The sequence below is a fragment of the Dromaius novaehollandiae genome, chromosome 27 (assembly GCF_036370855.1).
Source record: "Dromaius novaehollandiae isolate bDroNov1 chromosome 27, bDroNov1.hap1, whole genome shotgun sequence".
Taxonomy (NCBI): Eukaryota; Metazoa; Chordata; class Aves; order Casuariiformes; family Dromaiidae; genus Dromaius; species Dromaius novaehollandiae.
In genome coordinates, this window is record NC_088124.1 from 6,105,728 (window position 1) to 6,124,739 (window position 19,012).

Below are 19,012 nucleotides of genomic sequence, written 5' to 3' on the forward strand. Positions count from 1 at the left end.
TGCAGCGAGGCATCGCCAAGGATCTTACAGTCCATCACAAGCCCTAGCAAACAGACACGGGCAGCACTGCCGCAGCTTCCATCTTTTGAAGCTTTCCCACAGGTAAATGAGTCTCCCTCTTCCCTTCCTCTGCAAGGCTTCCTGCTCGCTAGAGAAACCTGCCAGCGGCAGGATGAAGACGCGATGGCTGCTTCCACCCTTATTTAAGCATCAGCCTGCCAGGAGCGCCGGGCGCCGACCGGGAGCCGCGTTTCGCCGGGATGATCAGACCGCGTCACGTCACCCGGCGAGGAGGAGGTGCCTCGGATGATCACAGGCAGGGGTAAGCTTTCCGCTCGTCCCACTCCTGGCAGCTTTTGATGCCCAAAAATGAGCAGGAGAAACTTCTCCTCCCAGCGCGAGCACAGCAGAGAGCAGGCGAGGCGTCGGGGCTGTCACTGCCACAGCACAGATCTACTCCAGACACTTTACACAAAAAAGCAGAGCCGTTAACATTAGCCATAGCAAGGACACCTTCACGTTGTCTTCCACTGACAGCTACGGTTGCCGTAATTTCTTCCAGCATCCTTGGAAGCTGTGGGACAAATCTGCTGCTGGTGCAATACTTTAATTCATTTCAATAGATTTATGCCAAGACTAAATTTGGCCCTGCATATTTTACTCACAAGCCTCGTAATCAGCAGTGGAAATAATCTGCTGTTTGGCTGCTCTGATGTTGCCATCTTCTGTACGTATCAAAATGACAAAGACATCAGGCCCTCGAAGTCCGATTGAAGAATAATTGGAAATCCAAAGTGGCGCTAAATGTTATTTTCTAAATAAAATGCATTCAATTACATGAAGAACGTGAGGCTGTAAAGCATTAAGAAAGATTAGTTAGAGCATGAAAAAAGTGTTCAAACCTTCAGAGGCTTCACTGCACGCGCAGGACAGCCTGTATCCTTTGGGGCAGGCAGGAGAATGCAAAACAACGCAAATATCTGCAGCAGTGCACGTTGTCCCGGGACGGCCTGCGTGCTTGTCGCTAGCCGATTTTTAGCTGAATTGTTGCGTGTGGTTTCTCATTGCGACACGCTGCGGGTTATGTGTTTTCCCACTTACACGACTTGGAAGCACAGCTGATTTTGCTCCCACTAGCGCCTTTTGTTATGCATGCAAATTTCCCGCCTTGTATTCAAATATAGCAGTTTTTTCATCAAAATAAGTACTCCTTTATTAAACACTGATGGTCCAAAATGCCCTGCCAGCTCAACTGTCAGCCTCTGCGTCCGACCCCCGCGCTGGGGCCCTGCAGCAGCGTCCCACCGTGCTGGCCGAGGCGCGCTGGCCCGCGGGGCATCTCCCTGCCGCGCCGGGCTGCAGCCGAGCTTGGCTCCCGGCAGCGAGCCCCGACAGACGCGCGGAGCAAGGACAGCGGGCTCGGAGCAAGGCCTCGACCGCTTAAACAGAGGGATGAGAGAAGATCCCCGAGGCCATATGCATCAGGCGAGGAGGATGAGGAAAAAATAGACAAAAGAAGGAAAAGCAGAGAGCAGAGGAATAAACATCCCTGCTGCAGCGTCGGCAATGAGATGCGGCAACAAGAACAGGCACGCTGCGAGGAGCGGCTTTAACGTCAGGGATTAGAAGCCTCTCCGCAGGCGCGGGGATGGCAGCGTGCCCCTAGATACCAGCACCGGGGGCTGCGGAGAAGGAACGTGTCCACGCACATGTTGTGGATCTGGAAGCCAAAGGCTGCGTCTTTAACAGGCGCCTATTTTACCTTTACATCAGCAAGGCCAATGACACAACAGATGCACCCAAACTTCAGCGAGCAACATAACGGCCATGGAGCTCGGAGCAACGCGGCCGCAGCCAAACGCGCGCGGCCCACGCGGGACCGCGGCTCCGCAGGCACGTTCCCCGCCGCCACAACAGCGAGAGGAGATGCATTTATCTCGGGTACTTTGTTTCAACAGCTTTCCTTAACAGCCCTGGTCTCCTGGATTAATACACGTTGTCAAGCAAGCCGCGGAGCAGGCGCGCGGGGGGCAGGTATAATTATTTACATGTCTCTTTGCTGCTTCCACATAAGGATTTAAGAGCAGGTGAGATTTCTTTGCACACCAGTTTTTATTTATTTTTTTTAAAGAGAAGGTAATTGCACTTGAAATCACTCAGGTGCAGAGGCAACACATTACTGACCCGAGGCTGATCTCTAAGAGCAATGACAGCATCCGACCCCGCTGACAAACACAGACGTGCAACGGGGGAGCGGGGAGAACAGCCTACACATAACGGAAGATGGATTTATTCCAGCCTTTGCTGTAAGGCTGAAGGCTGGGAAGCCAAATCCCTCTCTCCCAGGGTTTCATTAGCTGGGAATGGCTTTCTAACGAGATTTACACAATCTAGCCTGGAGCCTACACATTTTGCTCTGCACCCAGAGACAATAACAACAGGGAGCTAAGGAGATGCCTTCTTTCTCTCTGGTCACTCATAATTCAAGACTGTTACACTGCTGCCATCAATATGATTACACAGAGTGAAAAAATAAAATAAAAACCTGCCCTTCTATAGCATTAAGTCTCCAATTTCAACTGACCCAAGCCAGGAAAATTTATAGTTATGGGGACCACATTCAGTCCATTAAGAAAGGATCTGAAATTGCCAGCTGGGACCGAAATGACATTGTCACCTCTCCTGCCAGTGGCGTGACACCCGGGCGCGGGAGCACGGCGCTGCTTTCGTGCAGTGCTGAGGTCCTCGGATCCCTCCCCAGGTCACGGGATGGGGCCAGCGCATTAAACTGGGCTGCGGTGCAGCTCTCCTGGGACGTCGCATTCCCGGCTGGAGCTAAACCCCGCGAAGACTGAACCCAGACCCCCTGCAACCGCACTGCTGCTTTACAGGGACACTTTTCCCAGAAAGTCGACGAATCCTCCAGCATCCTGCCCGGACAAGCTGGTAGGAACCGAGCTCCTTCCCAGGCCACCAGCTGGGCCAAGCACAGTTAGAGCACAGACCTAAAATGGAAAAACCCAGGCTGTCTGTGGCTAATAACCGGAGCCGGCACGCTGCTCTCGCAGTCGGAACAATGCTGTTCCTGGCACTCGGTCTCCTGGTCTCCAGGAGCGATATTCCAGCGTGGTCAGCTCTTTTTGCGCGGAGGGATTGGAGCACATTCTTCTGCTGGCTCGCACAAGGGCCTGGCCACCCGACGAGCAGCTCTTCCTAACGCCCACCCTCCCCTCCAATTTCTCCCCCAAAAGAAACAAAAACCAAAAAGCTTCATCATCATATTCTGACGCAGATATTAATAGCACCCAAGATGCTGACAGTTGCCTGCCTGTGAGTCACTTCTTAGAGGGATGGGAAAAAGCCTGCAACTGGGGCTTGTTAGGAGGAAACAGTGACAGTATCATTCATGAACCGTAGTGCTAAATGTCACCCATATCGGGGTGGTAGGTAAGAGATGCGCACACGCGTGTGGCACGTATCCATGCAGCTGGGTCGACCATCGACCGAGTTTGTTAAGCTCCTAGGCAAGCTGCAAAACATACTGGTTTCCCAGATGTTGGGCAAGGAGGAGAAGCTGACAGCAACAAAAGCAGACTGCAAGCCTTTACCGAACTGCTGCCTCAAATGTCAGCTGACTTTGGCCATTTTATATCATCACTTTTCCTTTATTTGCATCACTGTGGCACTCTGGAGTCCAAAGCACTGATCAGAAATGTGAGGCGCATCGCTAACGGAGCAAAAGGATCATCCTTATCTCCACCAGTCGTCTGTGCCATAGTGTTAGGCACAAAATATACAGTTATATTTTGTCTATGCAATCAATGAGTGTCTAAAGTCAAGTGTGCCGTTTGCATGCACTTGGAATCACAGAGCTATGGAGATGCTCTACATAACAGACACATTAAGTCAGGAACAGCCAATTCCCACTTGAGCTTTGTTTTTGCCTTCCAAACTAGCAGTTGTTTGGTTAAAGGCCCTGCCAAAGTTCAAGGAGGTTTGGAGGAAAAAAGGGTCCCAGTCAGGGCACAAAGAAAACCCAGAATATATTAATATTCAAAGCTGTAACTTGGCACCAACGATGCATATGAAATCTCAGCTGAAACGCTCGGGCTGCCATGATGGATCAGACTATTGCTCAGTCAAGCCTGGTAACACGCCGCTGGCTACGGCCACTTCCAGATGTTTTGCAGGGAGGGAACAAGCGCCTGCAGCTCCGGAGGACCCGGCCAGCTGTGCGGCACGCCGTTCTCCAGCAGCAGCCCCGCGCTCGAGGAGCCCTGTCCCGTTGTGCCACGCGCTTCGGGGTTTGCCCAACAAGGTGAAACGCTTTCAAAGTCATTCTGCGCATTGAAATCACCCGTGTAGGAAGGTTTCCTTACAGGTCCGTTTCTAACAGTCCCTGTACAAGCGGTTGCAGCCGGGAAGGCGATGCTCACACCTGACGAACGCTTTGTACACCGTTTCTCACTGCAAACCGCGGCCTGCGCCTCCCCTCCCTGCACGCAGCTCCCGGGGACGAGGGATCACTGAACTTATTAGCGACGAAATGGAGACCGGTCCCTTGTTAGGGGACAGGGATTGGGGAGGCTTCAGCTCAGTCTCCTCCGGTGCTGTAGATTTCCTGTGCGGCTTAGCAGAGGTCACTCAGCATCCCTCTGCTCCCGTTTCTCATCTAAAAAGTGATGCTCACTAGCTCACAGGGCTTTGGGGAAGACAAACCTGCGAGCGGGCAGCAAAACGTTCAGAAGCTTCGGTGCTGCTCGCTGCGGCGGCGGCCGGGACAAGCCGCGGGGCAGGGGAGCGCGGCGAGGAGCGAGGGCGGGCGGCAGCAGCCCCCTCCCAGGGCCCGGAGTGCTCTGGGCTCCCTCACTTCACACACGAGCTGCTTTTCCCTCCCAGAAACACCCCGGGCCCCGCTGTTTATCCCGCCCTCCGGCTCCGATGGACAGGGTTCATCCCGGCCCGGCCGCTAACGAGCTCGGAGGGTGGAAGCCCCGGCAGCCGCCGACCCCTCCCGCCCCGCGGCCGCGGTGTTTAGTCTGCCCGGCACATTCCTGCGCGCTGCTAAGATAAACACGAGACTGTTAACGGAGCCGCTTTCCCTCCCGGCGCGGGCCAGAGATGCCAGCGCTATCAGCCGGCCCGCGAGGAGCCCCGGCGAGGCCGCGGGGCCGGGCTGAGCTCTCCGGAGACCTTCCCGGGCCTCCCAAGGACACTCCGGCACCTTCCCCCGGGCACACGCGCTCTGCACGGAGCCTCCACGTTCCCGCTACGGCCACGTCTTAGCGGGGGGAAGGCGGAGGGAATCGGAGAACAAAACCCTGGACAGTTGCATTGCGGCTCTGCAACCACCCTTAGCTTTCACAGTTAGTCCCAGCCTGAAACGCCATCACAGCCACCTCTCCGGGGACACATCCATCATTCCCAACCTGTCTGGCACCTGCCGAAACTTTTCCCAGCGCTGGGTGCTGCACGTGCTCCCGGCAAGACCGTTCAGGCCTAGAGTGCAAAACCAAACGGCAGAAGTTAAAAACTCTTATTTTTGAAATTCACACTTTGCAGCTAGAGACGTTTGTGCTTTCGCACTCTACTGTATTCGCCCCTCACAGGCCCCTGGGCACCTGCAGCGATTCCCACCGCCCCTGCACGGAGGGGATCACACGAAGCACGGCGGCACGGCGGATTTGGGACGCTCACCGGCGGGCAAGGGGCACGGTGTCACCTGGAGCTCAGGTCCCAACCCATGCCCTCTGCAGCCCACCGCGAGCCACGGTTATGTCACTTAATGCCTCCCCGCAAAGGGCACACGCGTTCCCAAGGCGCCTGCAATGCACCAGCCAGCAAAAGCAAAAGCACCGAACCCATTTTGGGCGAGAATCTTCTCAGCTGGGATTGCAGCTCCTTCCAGAGCCTCCTTCTGCCGCAGGACCCAAAGATCCCACCCGGTTAGTGAATGCAGAGGTTTGGGCTGGAATTCAGACTGGTTTTTTCAGCACTGCTCATTTCAAAATTACTGCAGGAAACTATGTTTATAGCTCTATTTCCCCCATCTGATCTGGACTGAAACCAATAAAGCAGAGATACCGAAAGCTGAAACCCGGCCAATCTGATTCTGCAGAACTTTCCAGTATCCCGAGGGGAAGAGTGAGGATGACTCAGGACGTTTAGGTTAAGATTCAGGGTGGATCTGAAGTCTTTTGAAATCTTTCCGTGCCTCCGAGCCACGGGAGTCAGTCCAGTGCTGGCACTGGGGTTGGAGAAAGAGCCGGGAACCACGGCTGGCCCAGGGGCTGCCCCGCTTCCAGCCCCGCGGCAGCAGGGAAGGTGCCAGGCCGAGCCGGCACGGGCTCTCGCTGGCAAAGCAGGCGCCCGAGGCCCGCGCCGCGGGAGACGACCCGCCGTCCTTCCCGGCAAAGTCCTCGGGTCTGAGCTCATCGGGAGAGGATCCAGCCGGGCAAGTGTCTGCACATCATCCCCGCTTACTTCCTGCAAACTTCATAATAATAAAGTGACACTCTATACCGTATCCCTTTTTCCATTTCACCCTTCACTGGATCATTTTATGCATCTATTCCCATTGCTAATTCAAACTAATTAAAGTATAAAATAGAATAATTTGTGCAATTTCAGAGCTCCCCTCACCATATTGTGAGTTATGTTTCTTTTCTGCTAGCGCCCGGTGTGAACAATTCCCCTCCTCGCCGGCTGAATAGCCGCCAAACTCATTTGCTGAGAAGACTATTACGGCAGCATGGGGGGGGGGGGGGGGAGGATAAAAAGAGTGAAAAAAGCTCTGCTGGAGAGAGAAAGAGGAATCTGAGGTTTTCTTTTAAATTTCATAGCTGAGCACTTTCTGAAACGGACAGTGTGAAATTTCAGATTTCTCCTTCGAGTAATTACCTGTCTTGGGAATACTGTTCTCTCATTACTCTTATCATATAGCAAAGCACAGATGAGAGACCCGCGTCTGTCTGTCTGTCCAAACCTGCAAGCACAGCAGCCCTCTTCAGAGCACAAAAGTCAAGATTTCCAGACATAATCCACATTTCGAGAGGGCAGTGCTCCAGCCTAAAGGGCCCCGGGGAGGGCTGGCTGTCCCCTCGCAGAGCTCCTGCTGCGAGCAGGTCCCATCACAGCCCTGCAGACCCAATCCCTCAGATTCCCAGTCACGACTGAGACATGATCAGTCAAGAATCCACAAGCGAATACGCCTCTGCCTTGCCCAAATCACCCTTTCTGCAAGAGAAGGGCCAGGACACAAAAAGCAGGGGTGGATTGAAGCTGCCACGGAGCGCTGGCTGGGGCAAGTGCCCCCCCGTTTGTGTGCATCGTCTTCACCCCCGGGATCCCGGCCGTATCCGCCTCACTGCGAGGAAGCCGATACACCTATCCCACGGGAAGGCCGTGCCGAGCACCCCAGCCAGCGCGCCAGCCAGGCCGGGCAAGGCAACGGCAGAGCTGGGAGGAGAAAAGCTCTGCAATTCCCAGGCCCCCGTGTCAGCCGCGAGTCTCAGCCAAACTGCAACGTCCTGAGCCCAGGACGAGCCCAGAAAGAAAGAAAGTGATGAAAGGCTCACTGCAACTAAGGAAAACAGTCTGAGTCAAACAGGGAAAAATTCCCGAGTGCTCAGCAGCGTTCCCTGCATTGCTCGAGCTCGGCCACGAGCATCGCCACCACCACCAGATGCACCGCAAGCGCCACGTTGCCTTCAAGGCTCACGGAGGGGCTGTCCCAATGCTTCGGCTGTTGGTCAGCCCTTCGCCCTGCGCCCCCGGGGCCACACCGAAACCGGAGCCCCGTGAACGCCACGTTTCTCGAGCCAGGGACGAGTTTAACGGGGCTGCAGCGGTGACCCGAACTGCACCCGCGGAGCGGCCAGGCTCCCTCCCGCAGCACGGGGCGGTGACGGACCCAGGGGCCGCGACGGGCTCAGCGCCGAGCGGGCGTGCTTCCAGCCGGCTAGCAGCAAACCCGCAGCGACTTTAGACCTTTCCGAAGCTACTGAAGAGTTGTCACTTGTCCCCCATCAACCTCTGGTGCACTGGGGCTCTGAGCGTGTGGGGGTGTGTGGAAATCCTGGAAATCCTTCAAGACTGCAGTTGCCTGTCTGAGACTCCAACAATCGGTCCGTGGAGCAGGAGGCATCGGAAAGGGGAGAAAACGCTGAAACAAATACAGGGGAACCCTGCGGCTGTGACTGGCAGGGGAAAAAATAGATTAATACGAAGAAAAACAAAGCAAAGCAAACAAACCCTACGAGCAAACCTAGCATGCACTTAAAAGAAAGAACCACACGAGCAACGTCTAAAACATGTCTCGTTTAGACAAACAAACTCGCTGACCCCCTGATGCATAATTTTTGCATTGGGGCATTTTTCGCTGCTGCTGCCATGGACGGTTACTCCCAAGCACGTGGTGCTCCAAGGGCCTCCGCGCTTGGCCGCGGGAGGCACGGACGGACGGACGGACGGACGCCGCGCGCCTCGGCAGGCTCCGGGCCGCGGGAGCGAGCTGCAGCCGCCCCGGACACGGACACGGACACGGCCCCCCCGTGCCGAACCCACTGCCAGCAGGGCGGACAGATGGGACGGATGTGTCCCCCCGGCTGGGCTGGGTCCTTCCGGTCAATTAATGTTAATTAACACATCCTTCTTGTCAGGTAGATATTGGTAACAACCTCAGACTGGGTTTCAGCTGAATTTCTTAATTACTCCTGACTACAGGGAGGAAAATGGAAAAAAAACAGAAATGATTTGTCCTCTCAAAACCTACAGGTAGATTCTGGCTTGTGCAAAAAATGGGAAAAAATTCCAGAAACATTCGTCCGGGGGCGCCCGGGATTTTGAACACCTCTGCCGGAGCCCAGCCGAGCTGTTTTCCCCATCTCCCCGGTTCAAACTCTACTGAGATTATGTTCAGCTAACTGGCTGTTCAACTAGCAGATAATGCAGTTAAAAATTTAATCAGTTCATTCTTTTCCCTCTTGTTGGCTCCAGACCCTTTTATCCACATCTCGTGCATTTTTTATCATGTTTTCTCAGTTCTTTTCAGGACACCGTCAGTATTTACAGCCTTGCTGCCTCAGAACTGATGGACTTTGTTTTTGCAGCCCTCACTCCAGTTCCAGCCTCTTTTAAATCATCCGGGCAGCCTCTGCCTGGCTCCCTCTCCATCGGCATCCGGAAAATTCAGTCCAAAGCAGAGCAGCCTGCGCAGGACTTGGGCACCTGGGGCACCAGGACAGGGAGCCGTGCAACAAATCACCCCCCAGACTCCTGCAGGTCTCCGGCTCCTGGCACGGGGCATGTGCTAAGCAAATATTTCACTGCTAACAGAGCAGACCAAAGGACGGTTTCGTTACCGAAAGCCACGGTGATGGACGCGGAGAAGGGAGGGGGAAGCTCCCCGCGGCGGGGATGCCGCAGAGAGCAGGAGATGAGTTCTGCCTTTGGCACCTTCTGGCCAGGTACCTAATCCGCAAAGAGCCGCGTGGCCCCAGGAGCAGAGCGGTCCTGGCAACCCGAGCACTGCACGCACTGCACCCGATCACAGCAAACCCGTTACAGACCAGTAACCCCAAAAACGTGATAAAGGGAAGGAGGAAAAATGTGCCATAGTGCAGGGTGCTGCAGGAGGGGGAAGGCAGGGAAGCCCGGCACAGCCCCGCTCGGAGCTGCGGCTCCTTGGCATCGGCCCGCGCTGGGTCGGCCCTTCGCCGGTGCCGCGTGCTGCACCCGAATGAAACGCAGGAAGGGAAAAGACCTGTTAGACCACGTTTCTCTTGACTAGCGCAGGAATCTTCCTTCCCAACGAAGCCTGCGGTACTTTGATCGCACTGTTTTAAATCTCTTATTTATAGCCCTTGATTAGACGGCAAAATCTTTGAGAAGGCAGTTCCACCCTGATGCCTACCGTGTTTCTGGATTGGACCTCTGCTCCCTCCAGGAGTAAAAATAGCAAAATTCATTCTTCTATCAAGAGCTGCAAAAATCTCTGGCCCCAATTCCTCCGACGCTTACGTAACCCCCACGCTGAAGCGTGCCCACCACTTCTAGCCGAGATAGCTCTCGGCTGCCGAAGGTGCAAGCGGGAGCAAAACCAAGCCTGCCGCCCGTGAAACCGGCGTTACGACTCAGACCCGTACAGGCGGCAGATATACTGACTAAAGAGGGGTTACGGCCTTGGAGTCGTAAACCTGCTCTTGTCCTACAGCGTTTGCATAATTGAAACGCACGGAGCTTTCATACATTAAAAAAAGCTACAGTCTTCCTGACGCACAGACAATTAATGCTTCAGGACTGAATTATTATAAAGCCACTTTTTCTGAATACAACCAGCATTTCTCTCCCGCACACCTCAGTCAGGCTTTCTCGTTAAAAGCAGGAAATCTCAGATCTTTTCTGCCCCTGCAGAGGTTGTTGGGGTGGGTTTCACGACCGATCTGCCATTAGGATGAGAACGTCCTCAGTCTGGGGGTCCTGGTCCTCAGTCTGGGGGTCCTGGTGGCCCCAGGACTTTGGTCACTGTTTTCCTCCTGCGCTGACGTTCACCCCTCGCCTGCCGCCGAGTCCCCGCGGGCTGCCCCGGGAGCGAGCACGCCCGCCCGCGGCCCCGAGCCGCGAGGTGCATCTGCTGCCTCCCCGCTTGCGGCACAGGTCGGCGAAGCCGGCAGACGAGCCCCTCGTGGCAGCAACGCTAAGGATTCTGAATAATACATATGTATTTTTTCAAATAGAAACCGTTAATTGAATTTGTCTGCCTGCGAAAACCGAGAGGCAGCTCACGCTGGGCGCGGAGCGAGCGCGGTCCTCGTGCAAGCCCCCTCGCCGCCAACGCGCCGGCTCTCCTCACCGCTGGCCTGAGGCTCCTGCTGCTATTTCAGTCCCTGGGCACTGCCCAGCTCTGCCCCCGGCCCCGGTCCCCACCAGCCACCGCTGCTGTCACTCCTGCCCCGGCGCCCCGCAGCTCACGCGACGCGTCTCCGCCGCAGCGGCACCTCGCGCTATTCCGGCCCTGCTCAGCTTGTGGGCAGAAACGGTGTGTGTTTGCCAGAGCGAAGCTGCGAAATGAACCCTGGCTTTAAATAGTCAGGGTCAGAACCATTCCTCGTTTGCCAAAAGAGCTATTTGAAACCAGGTGCAGTGGGAAGACAGCCTGTAAAGCTCCTAATAAGCACTCTTAAATCGTGTGGTTAAAAACCCCGAATGAGTGGCTGGAAGCAAAGTTTCTTTTTCCTCCTCTCCCCTGAACTGGGCTGTGCAACTGTTGCTTCTGTGCTTTGTGGGAGTGAAATCAAACGTCAAATATTCTGCTTTGGAAGAAGTTGGCAATGCAACATGAAAGGCTCATGGAGAGCTCAAAGGAGCTGCACAGAAATTGGAGCGAAACACAGGCAGGGCTGGGACGGGCGCCAGCGCGAGCGTGGAAGGACTGTGCACCGAACCAGCGCTCCAGATTTCGGGATGAAGCAATGACTTTCCCTAACTCGTTTCAGCATAAAGCTGATCCTAGCAGCTGCGAACTGAGCAAGAAGATGGGTTTGATACAGAAATGATACATCAAGTTTTTGTTGGGAACCATCTATACATCAGCACAGTTTACGGTGTATGTTGTGCATAATCACAGCCCAACGGAGAACATCGCTACCTGTACATCACGGCAACACACAAAGCGCACGGAAGACCCGCTCCTGATCTGTGACGGGGAGCACGTGGCTCTGCCTCGAATCCCACCCCGTCGGCATTTTTAGAGAGGTGAGTTTCAGCCCAGGCGCGTGCCCCATCCCTTTCCCAGCAGGGATTCAACACCACACGCTCCAGACAACCATCCCCCTCTATGTTAATATGCGACAGATCAACTCCAAGAAAAGCTACTGTCTATGTCATTTTGCTGTGGGCAGAATTTCATTTTCCTCTAGATTTCAAGACTTCTGAAGACATTTTTACTGTTTATTTTCAGTACTTTCAAGGGCGCTTCCCAGTATTTACAGCCTCAGACCTCTGAGGTTGGTGGACCTTTCTCTTTTTCTTGGTATTGACCACTTTTAAATTATCAGGCACCTTTAAAACAAAGCACTGGGAAAAAAAAGAACACTCGCCCCTCTATTTTGCGGAACTGTCACATCGCCAGGATTAGGGCAGCGAGGGTCACAGGGGCTAACGAATTCCGTGCGTAACGGCACGCCGGGACTTCTGGATCCAAAGCGCACATCTTCACCAGGGCAAGAGGCGTAAGCTCTAAAGTAAGTCCCGTAAGTAGCAAGGGGCAGCAGGAGAAGGCGTTGCTTCCAGAGCCTCACCCAAGCAGCGAGTCCTTTACCTGATCCATAGCTTGAAATGGAATTAACATTCCAGGAATATTGTATTATTTGCTAATTCTCTTCACATCATTTTGTTTCACAATTAAGCAAATTAGCACTTTGATGAATATTAAGACTCTCTCGCTTCATAAAAGATGAGTTGGAGGCATCCCCACTGGATTTTGCTAAAAACTGTTTCACATCCGCTCTGGTTGTTTTGCCCCTGGTATGAGCACGTGAGAGATGCTAAGGCTGCCTGTGAAAATCACCATGACTTTAATATTTTAATGAAACCATTGTATTTCAAAAGTTTGCAGAGATCCTTGTATTTACTTTCTAAACCAAGTCCAAGCTGGGATGGGATCCTAAATTTATGGCTGTTCATGGCAGTGTCTATCACTAAATTGCCAAAACAAGCATAAAATCTCTTCTTTAACCACAGCGATTCATTAGCTTAGTCTTCTTGCACCTTTTCTAAAGTCTTTATTCCCTGGTTTTAAATAACTTTATAACCAGGGTATCTATGTGCCAGTTTCTTTGTTTTGCTATAGCTTAGCAGTTTTGCTAGTTTTGGAAGGAACTATCAACTCTGCAGTGCAATTAGAGTTGTTTAATACCTGCTCGTTCTCCACTGTCTATCAGCAGATCCTGGAGCGCTTTGCACCGATTCCCCTCTGCAGCATCTCTCTTGGAGCCGGTGGGAGGGAGGATAGAGATTTCTCTACCAGCAGATGCAGAAAGCTCTTAGTGACTAGAAGGTTAACTCAATACCGAGCAATTTGATGACACGTTCAGCTGTAACCCTTCTCCTGTCTCCACCACCCAAAAGCTCTATTAATCTGAATTACACAGTCATGAGTAATAGCCGCCAAAATGCTTTGAGTCAGTGAACCCAAAAGTCTGGCTTAGTGGTTGGGACTTCTTGTGTTTTCTCATCTCAGAGAAGAATGGAAGATCCCAGATCTGCTGGAGTCGAGGTCCTGCATTATTTACGTGGTGCTCCCATAGGCAGCAGACTCCAGCGGACTGCTGCCCATAAATTTCCATCATAATCACTTGGTTTTGCTTTGTACAGTCTGGTCCCTCACTGCAAAGCAGCAGTTTATCGTGCTCATAAACAGGTTCAGGGGAAGGGCTGTGCGGACAGTAAATAGCGAGGAGTCTCTGAAACGCTGACACGGTCCGGGAGGCAGCGTCTCAGCTACGGGCTCTCCCTCTCTGTGCGTCTACATCAAGCCTCCCTTCGGCTGGGAGTGAGCTAAGAGCCTTTCTTCTGAGACCTGCCCTACAATTTTGACATCTCCAGGGAAGATATTGTGTGGTGAAACAGTCTCCAAAGAAATCACCTCCCGGGTAGGAGAAGCTGCTTCTGTTCGGCAGCATTTAGCCCGTCAGGACTGATGCATGTTAACTGCTTTCCCACAGCCAAAGGACTGCAACTCTAGCAGTGTATTCCCATCACCCCCGTCTTATAAGCTGTATAACCAAAGGATTTTTCCTCACAAGACCATGGTAAAGTATAGGTAAAAACAACTCTCATTTTAAAGATGAGAAAGACAAAGACGACATGGTTTGCTCACGATTGCAGAGCCAAGAGGGGACATTCGCAGTCCTGGGAGCGAGGTTTGTCCCGCAGACCCGTGCACGCAGGACAGGAGGAGCGGGCGGACCCGGCCGCACTGTGAGGGCAGTTGTACTGGCACACGTTGCTTGCACAGCACCTGCCCACGCCGTGCTCGCTTCCAGCTCCGCGAAATAGGATCGCTCACTTGCAAACACTTAAAGATATTTGCAAATAAATAAATACATCATAAAGAATGCTCAAACAAAGCCATGCAAAACTGCAGCCTGCCAGACTCAGGGTAGAGGATGAATGTGTCATGCTTTCGGTTCAGGACATCTTTCCTAGCCAGTGAAGGTTCAGAGCCCTGAACCACATTTCCCTCGCAGCAGCTCCATTCTGTTTCCAATACCTGCAGACAACAGTAAGCTGAGACAGCTCTTTCTCCGCTGTGCACAGATGACAGTCTCTGGTCGGAGGCAGATAAAACTAAACTTCTTCCAATAATCTACCTACCCATATTGACCCCTGCACTGTGGAGCTCAGCAGACAGCCTTAGCTCGACGTGCACCGCCTCCATCCTCCACATGGAAGGAGGCTGCAGCCACGGAGGTAGAGGAGAACGTCTTACCTGTCGTTCCGACATGACGTACAGGTATTTCTGGTCGATGGAGAAGGCCATGTCTCGAAGGATAGGGCTCCCGTCCTTGAAAACGGTGACCATTTCATACTGAATTCCACCGTGGGGAGGACCATCTGCTCGGATCTGGAAGAAGCACAACAGATTACAGGTGACTTCATAGCAGCCAAATTCAGATTTTTTTGGAGGGGGACGGGAGGAAGGGAGAGGGGGAGGACAAGATAAGAAAAAGAATGAAATTTAAAATCGCAGTTTGCAACTTGGAGATACAAAGGAAAGAGAGCTAACAAGTGCCATGAATGTGCAAGCACTAAAGCAAAGAGTCTTTCTGCACTGAAGTTAACGTTATTTCCCCAATCCATGAGAAGCAACGGGAAGGTTTCTGCTGGGAGGTGAGCTTACAGACAGTGTGCTATGACCAGTCATAGGCATCCAAGAGTAAAAATGACCATAAGAAAACTATAGATCCTCCCCAAAATAAACCTGGAAATAAGACCACAGGGCTCCACAAACAGCAGAACCAGGACAAGTTATAGCAGAGATTCCCCCCCCCCCCAGATGGATAAAGAATGAGATTCATAAAGCTTCTCAGGTACCTCCTCCACTGAGCAACAGATGAGCAACGTGTCCTGAGCACGCTCACCAAGATCTCAGCTACTCCTGCACGCTTAGGGCCATGTTCCCGAGCACTCCAGACCTAGAACTAAACCTAATTTCCCCAAGGAGTTCCCCAGACTTTCACCGTTGTGCTGCACTCTGGGTATGTGCTGTTTATTCAAAACTACATGGAAGTTGAGCTCTTTGGCGCAGCGAGACAGAACAGCATGCCCTTAAGGACTCACATTGGTGAAAATCACCCCTTTCCACCATTATTACAGCTTGCTTTAGAAAAACAATCAATTCCGCTCTCATGCGGTAGCACCATCTGAAGAGACAACCGGGCTGTAACAGTCACCATCTCCTCCCGCTGCCACGGACACCCCCCAAAACAGCATCTCTGCTTAAAAATTCTGAGATGATACTGTCATCCCACTACTTGGAAATATGCAGCATTTAGCAAGGTAAGATGAGTCCAGCTCATACTGCTGAGCAAGCGAGTAACTAACACGGTGGCCATATGGCTTGTTCAGTTTGACGGACGCCCCGTATGCATCTCCCACGCCAAAAGACAGCTCCCTGCTCCTGCAGGAAAACCTGCCCGAGACGTGACAAATCCCACTGCCACCGGGACCTGCTGCTGCTGAGAACGTATCGCCTCTTCCAAAAGTTAATAATTCATAGCCTTGGGAGCTGTGCAGGGGGGAGGCAGGAGGATAAACAAACAATTTACATTGTCTTTCCTACCAGGATTTGCATATTTGAATAGCCATTTGATTGCAACACGGTGTCTACATAACATCAAGCTGAAAACGCTGGCAAGCGTCAGGCAGGGAGATTAGACCAGTCAGGCGAGCCAGCGGCTCGGCGGAGCCCGCGGATGGCCCGGCGGCTCGTAGCGACAGAGATACTGTCACACGCTGGCCAGGAGGCACCGGGCCGGCGGGGCGGCAGGCGCACGCTGCCCTGCGAGGAGAGGGACGCGCGGGGACCGCCGGCTCCTGGAAAAACCTCTTATCGCAAAGATGCCATCTGCTGCAGCCGCACGCCGAGCTGTCTTGCCGGATCCCGTTTTGCTGCTCGATTACTCCACGCCTGACTGCTGCACGGAGGCAGAGGCTGCAGAACCAGCTTTGGGCAAGTCTAAATCTTCAGACAAGGCAGGACAGAGCTGCTAAGAGGGATGTCTTTTTCTTTGATTCGCAACCCCAGGACTCAAGAGAACAGTTTGTCGAGCATCTTAAGACCTGTCTGAGAAGGGCACCGACCAGCTGGAAATACAAGCCTATTCCCACGTGCGCTGAAGAGCGTCCGCCCCTGCACCGCCTCCAAACGTACCCGCTGCTTTGAAGGAGCCCTGATGCCTCCTGCCATGCAAAGACTCGCTTGGCATCCACACGCATCTACTGCCTGGGTTTCGCTTTCTTCCTTACTTTTAAATCTGTATTTATTGAGATGCAAAAAGAACAGCAAATGTGAATTTGAGTAAAGGAAGACTTGGTTTAAAACCCACGGCCAGATCCAGGGATCCTCCGACACACTAAGCAGGCAGCCCAAGCCTGACTCGGGAGTCCTGAATTTACAGGAAGAAAAATCTAAATCAAGACAGATGACCCAATCCTGTTTTCGGTTACACCCGTGTAAACCCGACTCCAGGAAACGCGAGCAGCAGAGGCCGGTTTCCACCCGTCTCCCCGCGACGCGGCGCGAGGCCAGCGGCCCCTCGGCCTCCCACGGCCCCGGCAGCTGCTGCGCCCTCCCAATCCCCCCCGCCCGCTCCGAGGGCACGCGGACGCCGCGGAGGCACCTGCGGACTGAAGAGCAGGGACGAGGTGTCAGAGACAAACAACTGCCTCCATGCAAATACCTGATTAATGACCGAGCGGGAATGGAAGTGCCGGACATGAAGGATCGGCCGCCTTTGTAAAAAATCAACTGTTTTCCAGAGATCCCCCGGGGCACCAGCAGCTCGTTAAATCGAGCCTCTCGCCGTAATGAGGTCAGACAGGGCTAATAAAGAGAGATACAACCGGACAAACCTTCCGCCGGCCAATTCCAACTTGGCAATCGTGTTGCAACCATAGGCTGGGTTTAGTAACTAGCACGTGCACAAAAACCCACTTTTTAAACCCGGACTGAGCGCCACGGGGCCGGACCGTGCCGGGGGCAGCGTCAGGCGCCTGCCCGCCCGCAGCACCCGGCTTCCGCAGCCTCTCCCGCGCCGTATCCGCGCGTGGCCGTGTCCCAACACGGGGGTCTCGGGGGGGACGGGCTGCAGCGGCGAGGCAGCGCCGGGCCAAGCCGGCCTCGGCGGCGGAGGACCAGGCAGGGCGCAGCCAAGCCGAGCCAGCAGCTGCCTCCGAGCCCCGCGGGCCTCCGCAGCCTCCATTGCCCATCACTAAGCCAGCTGTTTAAAGCCGTTGCCACGGCAACGCTCTCGGAAGTCCTTCCATTAAAAAGTCTGACTGTGATTTAATTATTCCTCGCGGGCCGGGGCGGCTGCCGGGCTGCGCTGGCCAGGTTTTCCGCTCACAGGGACGCAGCCGGGGGGACCCCGGCAAGGACACGCCGCCACGTCCCCCCTTCTCCCGTTCGTTCCCTCAAACACCGGCGACCCCTCCGCCACGCACCCTCTCCGCGGGCGCGGGGACGGCAGCAGGGCCTCGGTCCTCCTGACGCGCTGCCACTTACGGGGAGCCCCTGCCCACCCGCAGTCCCCCTCCACCCACCCGCAGCCCCCCTCCATCGCCCGCCCGCAGCCCCCCTCCGCCGTCCCCCGGTGCCCCGTCGAGCGGCGGCGAAGATGCGGCCGCTTTCACCAGAAGGTTCCCCGCATCCCTGCCTGAGCCGCGTTTCCAGGACAACAAATGATGATGTCAGAACAGAAGAATGATGACTCCAGGAAAGAAGAAGAAAGGGATCATCTCCCCAGCAGGAAGCTTGCTGTTGACGTCTGCAGAGAGCAATAATTCCTCTAATTTACGGGTGCCATGCCGTAGCACGAGTCCTTCCAGTGCCAGCCAACTAGGCAGATGAAATATGGTGCCACAGACCCCAGGAAGATGGGGGGGCGAGGGGAGAGGAAGGTGAAGAGACTGACACCAAAGTTTATCATTTTCAAAGGTCGGAGGAGGCTTTAAGGTGCTCTGGCAGCTTGGAGGAGGGCTCATTTCTGACTGCTTGGGTCAGCAGTACTGAGCCATCATGATTTCAAGCACAGTGACACAGGAGAGGGAAGGCACAGGACAGCCCTGGGCTACTGGTGGTCATGCCCCTTCGTCCCCCTAACTCTACCACCTAAGTCGAAGGTGTCCAGGACAAGGGACGTGTTCAGCAACACGGTCAACAGCAGAGCCGGGGAGGATGGAGCACAGGCTCTTGGGTTTGGATGTGAATTGGAGAAGTCATCTGGGACAGATGCAGCACTTCCCTCAATCGCTCTTGATGTATGTTTACAAATATAGCCTGGAAAGTGCCTAACGCCGTAATCTGCAAATCCAAATATCAGCGCTGGCTCAGAGCACCCAGGGCCAGCACAACGCCCCACGCGATGAAACAGGAGGCTTTTCAGTTCAGGAAATCGCAGTTCTTCAAAGGCATTGCACAGATTTGTGTCTCTAATACCCCCACAATACACACTGCAGGCATAAGCTCCGCATTATCTTAAGAGATTAGCAAAATGCCATATTGTGTCATGTATACGTTGCAGTGTGGCACCCACGGCGATAAGCGTATGAGCCATTCGGGGATCTACTATGCTGGGAAGCTCCAACGTACCTATTGTGCTAAAGTTTCTGTATTTTGCCCAGCTTGTATTAGATCTAAGATACCTCTGGATTCCCTTCCTGTTCCTTCCAGAAGGCTCCCATTAGATGACATTGAGTCTCTTTGTAGGAACTTTCCATGATTAAATTA

General features: G+C 53.8%; 1 protein-coding gene across 4 annotated transcripts in view; it reads right to left on the reverse strand.

The window, feature by feature from the left end:
- PLXNA2 (plexin A2) overlaps window positions 1-19,012 on the reverse strand; it is a 177,932-nt gene that overhangs the window by 87,224 nt on the left and 71,696 nt on the right. For all 4 annotated transcript variants that reach the window (XM_064498218.1, XM_026111835.2, XM_064498217.1 and 1 more), the window contains exon 4: window positions 14,492-14,626. In XM_064498218.1, the coding sequence (XP_064354288.1) occupies window positions 14,492-14,626 (135 nt within the window). The remainder of the gene's footprint in view (window positions 1-14,491; window positions 14,627-19,012) is intronic.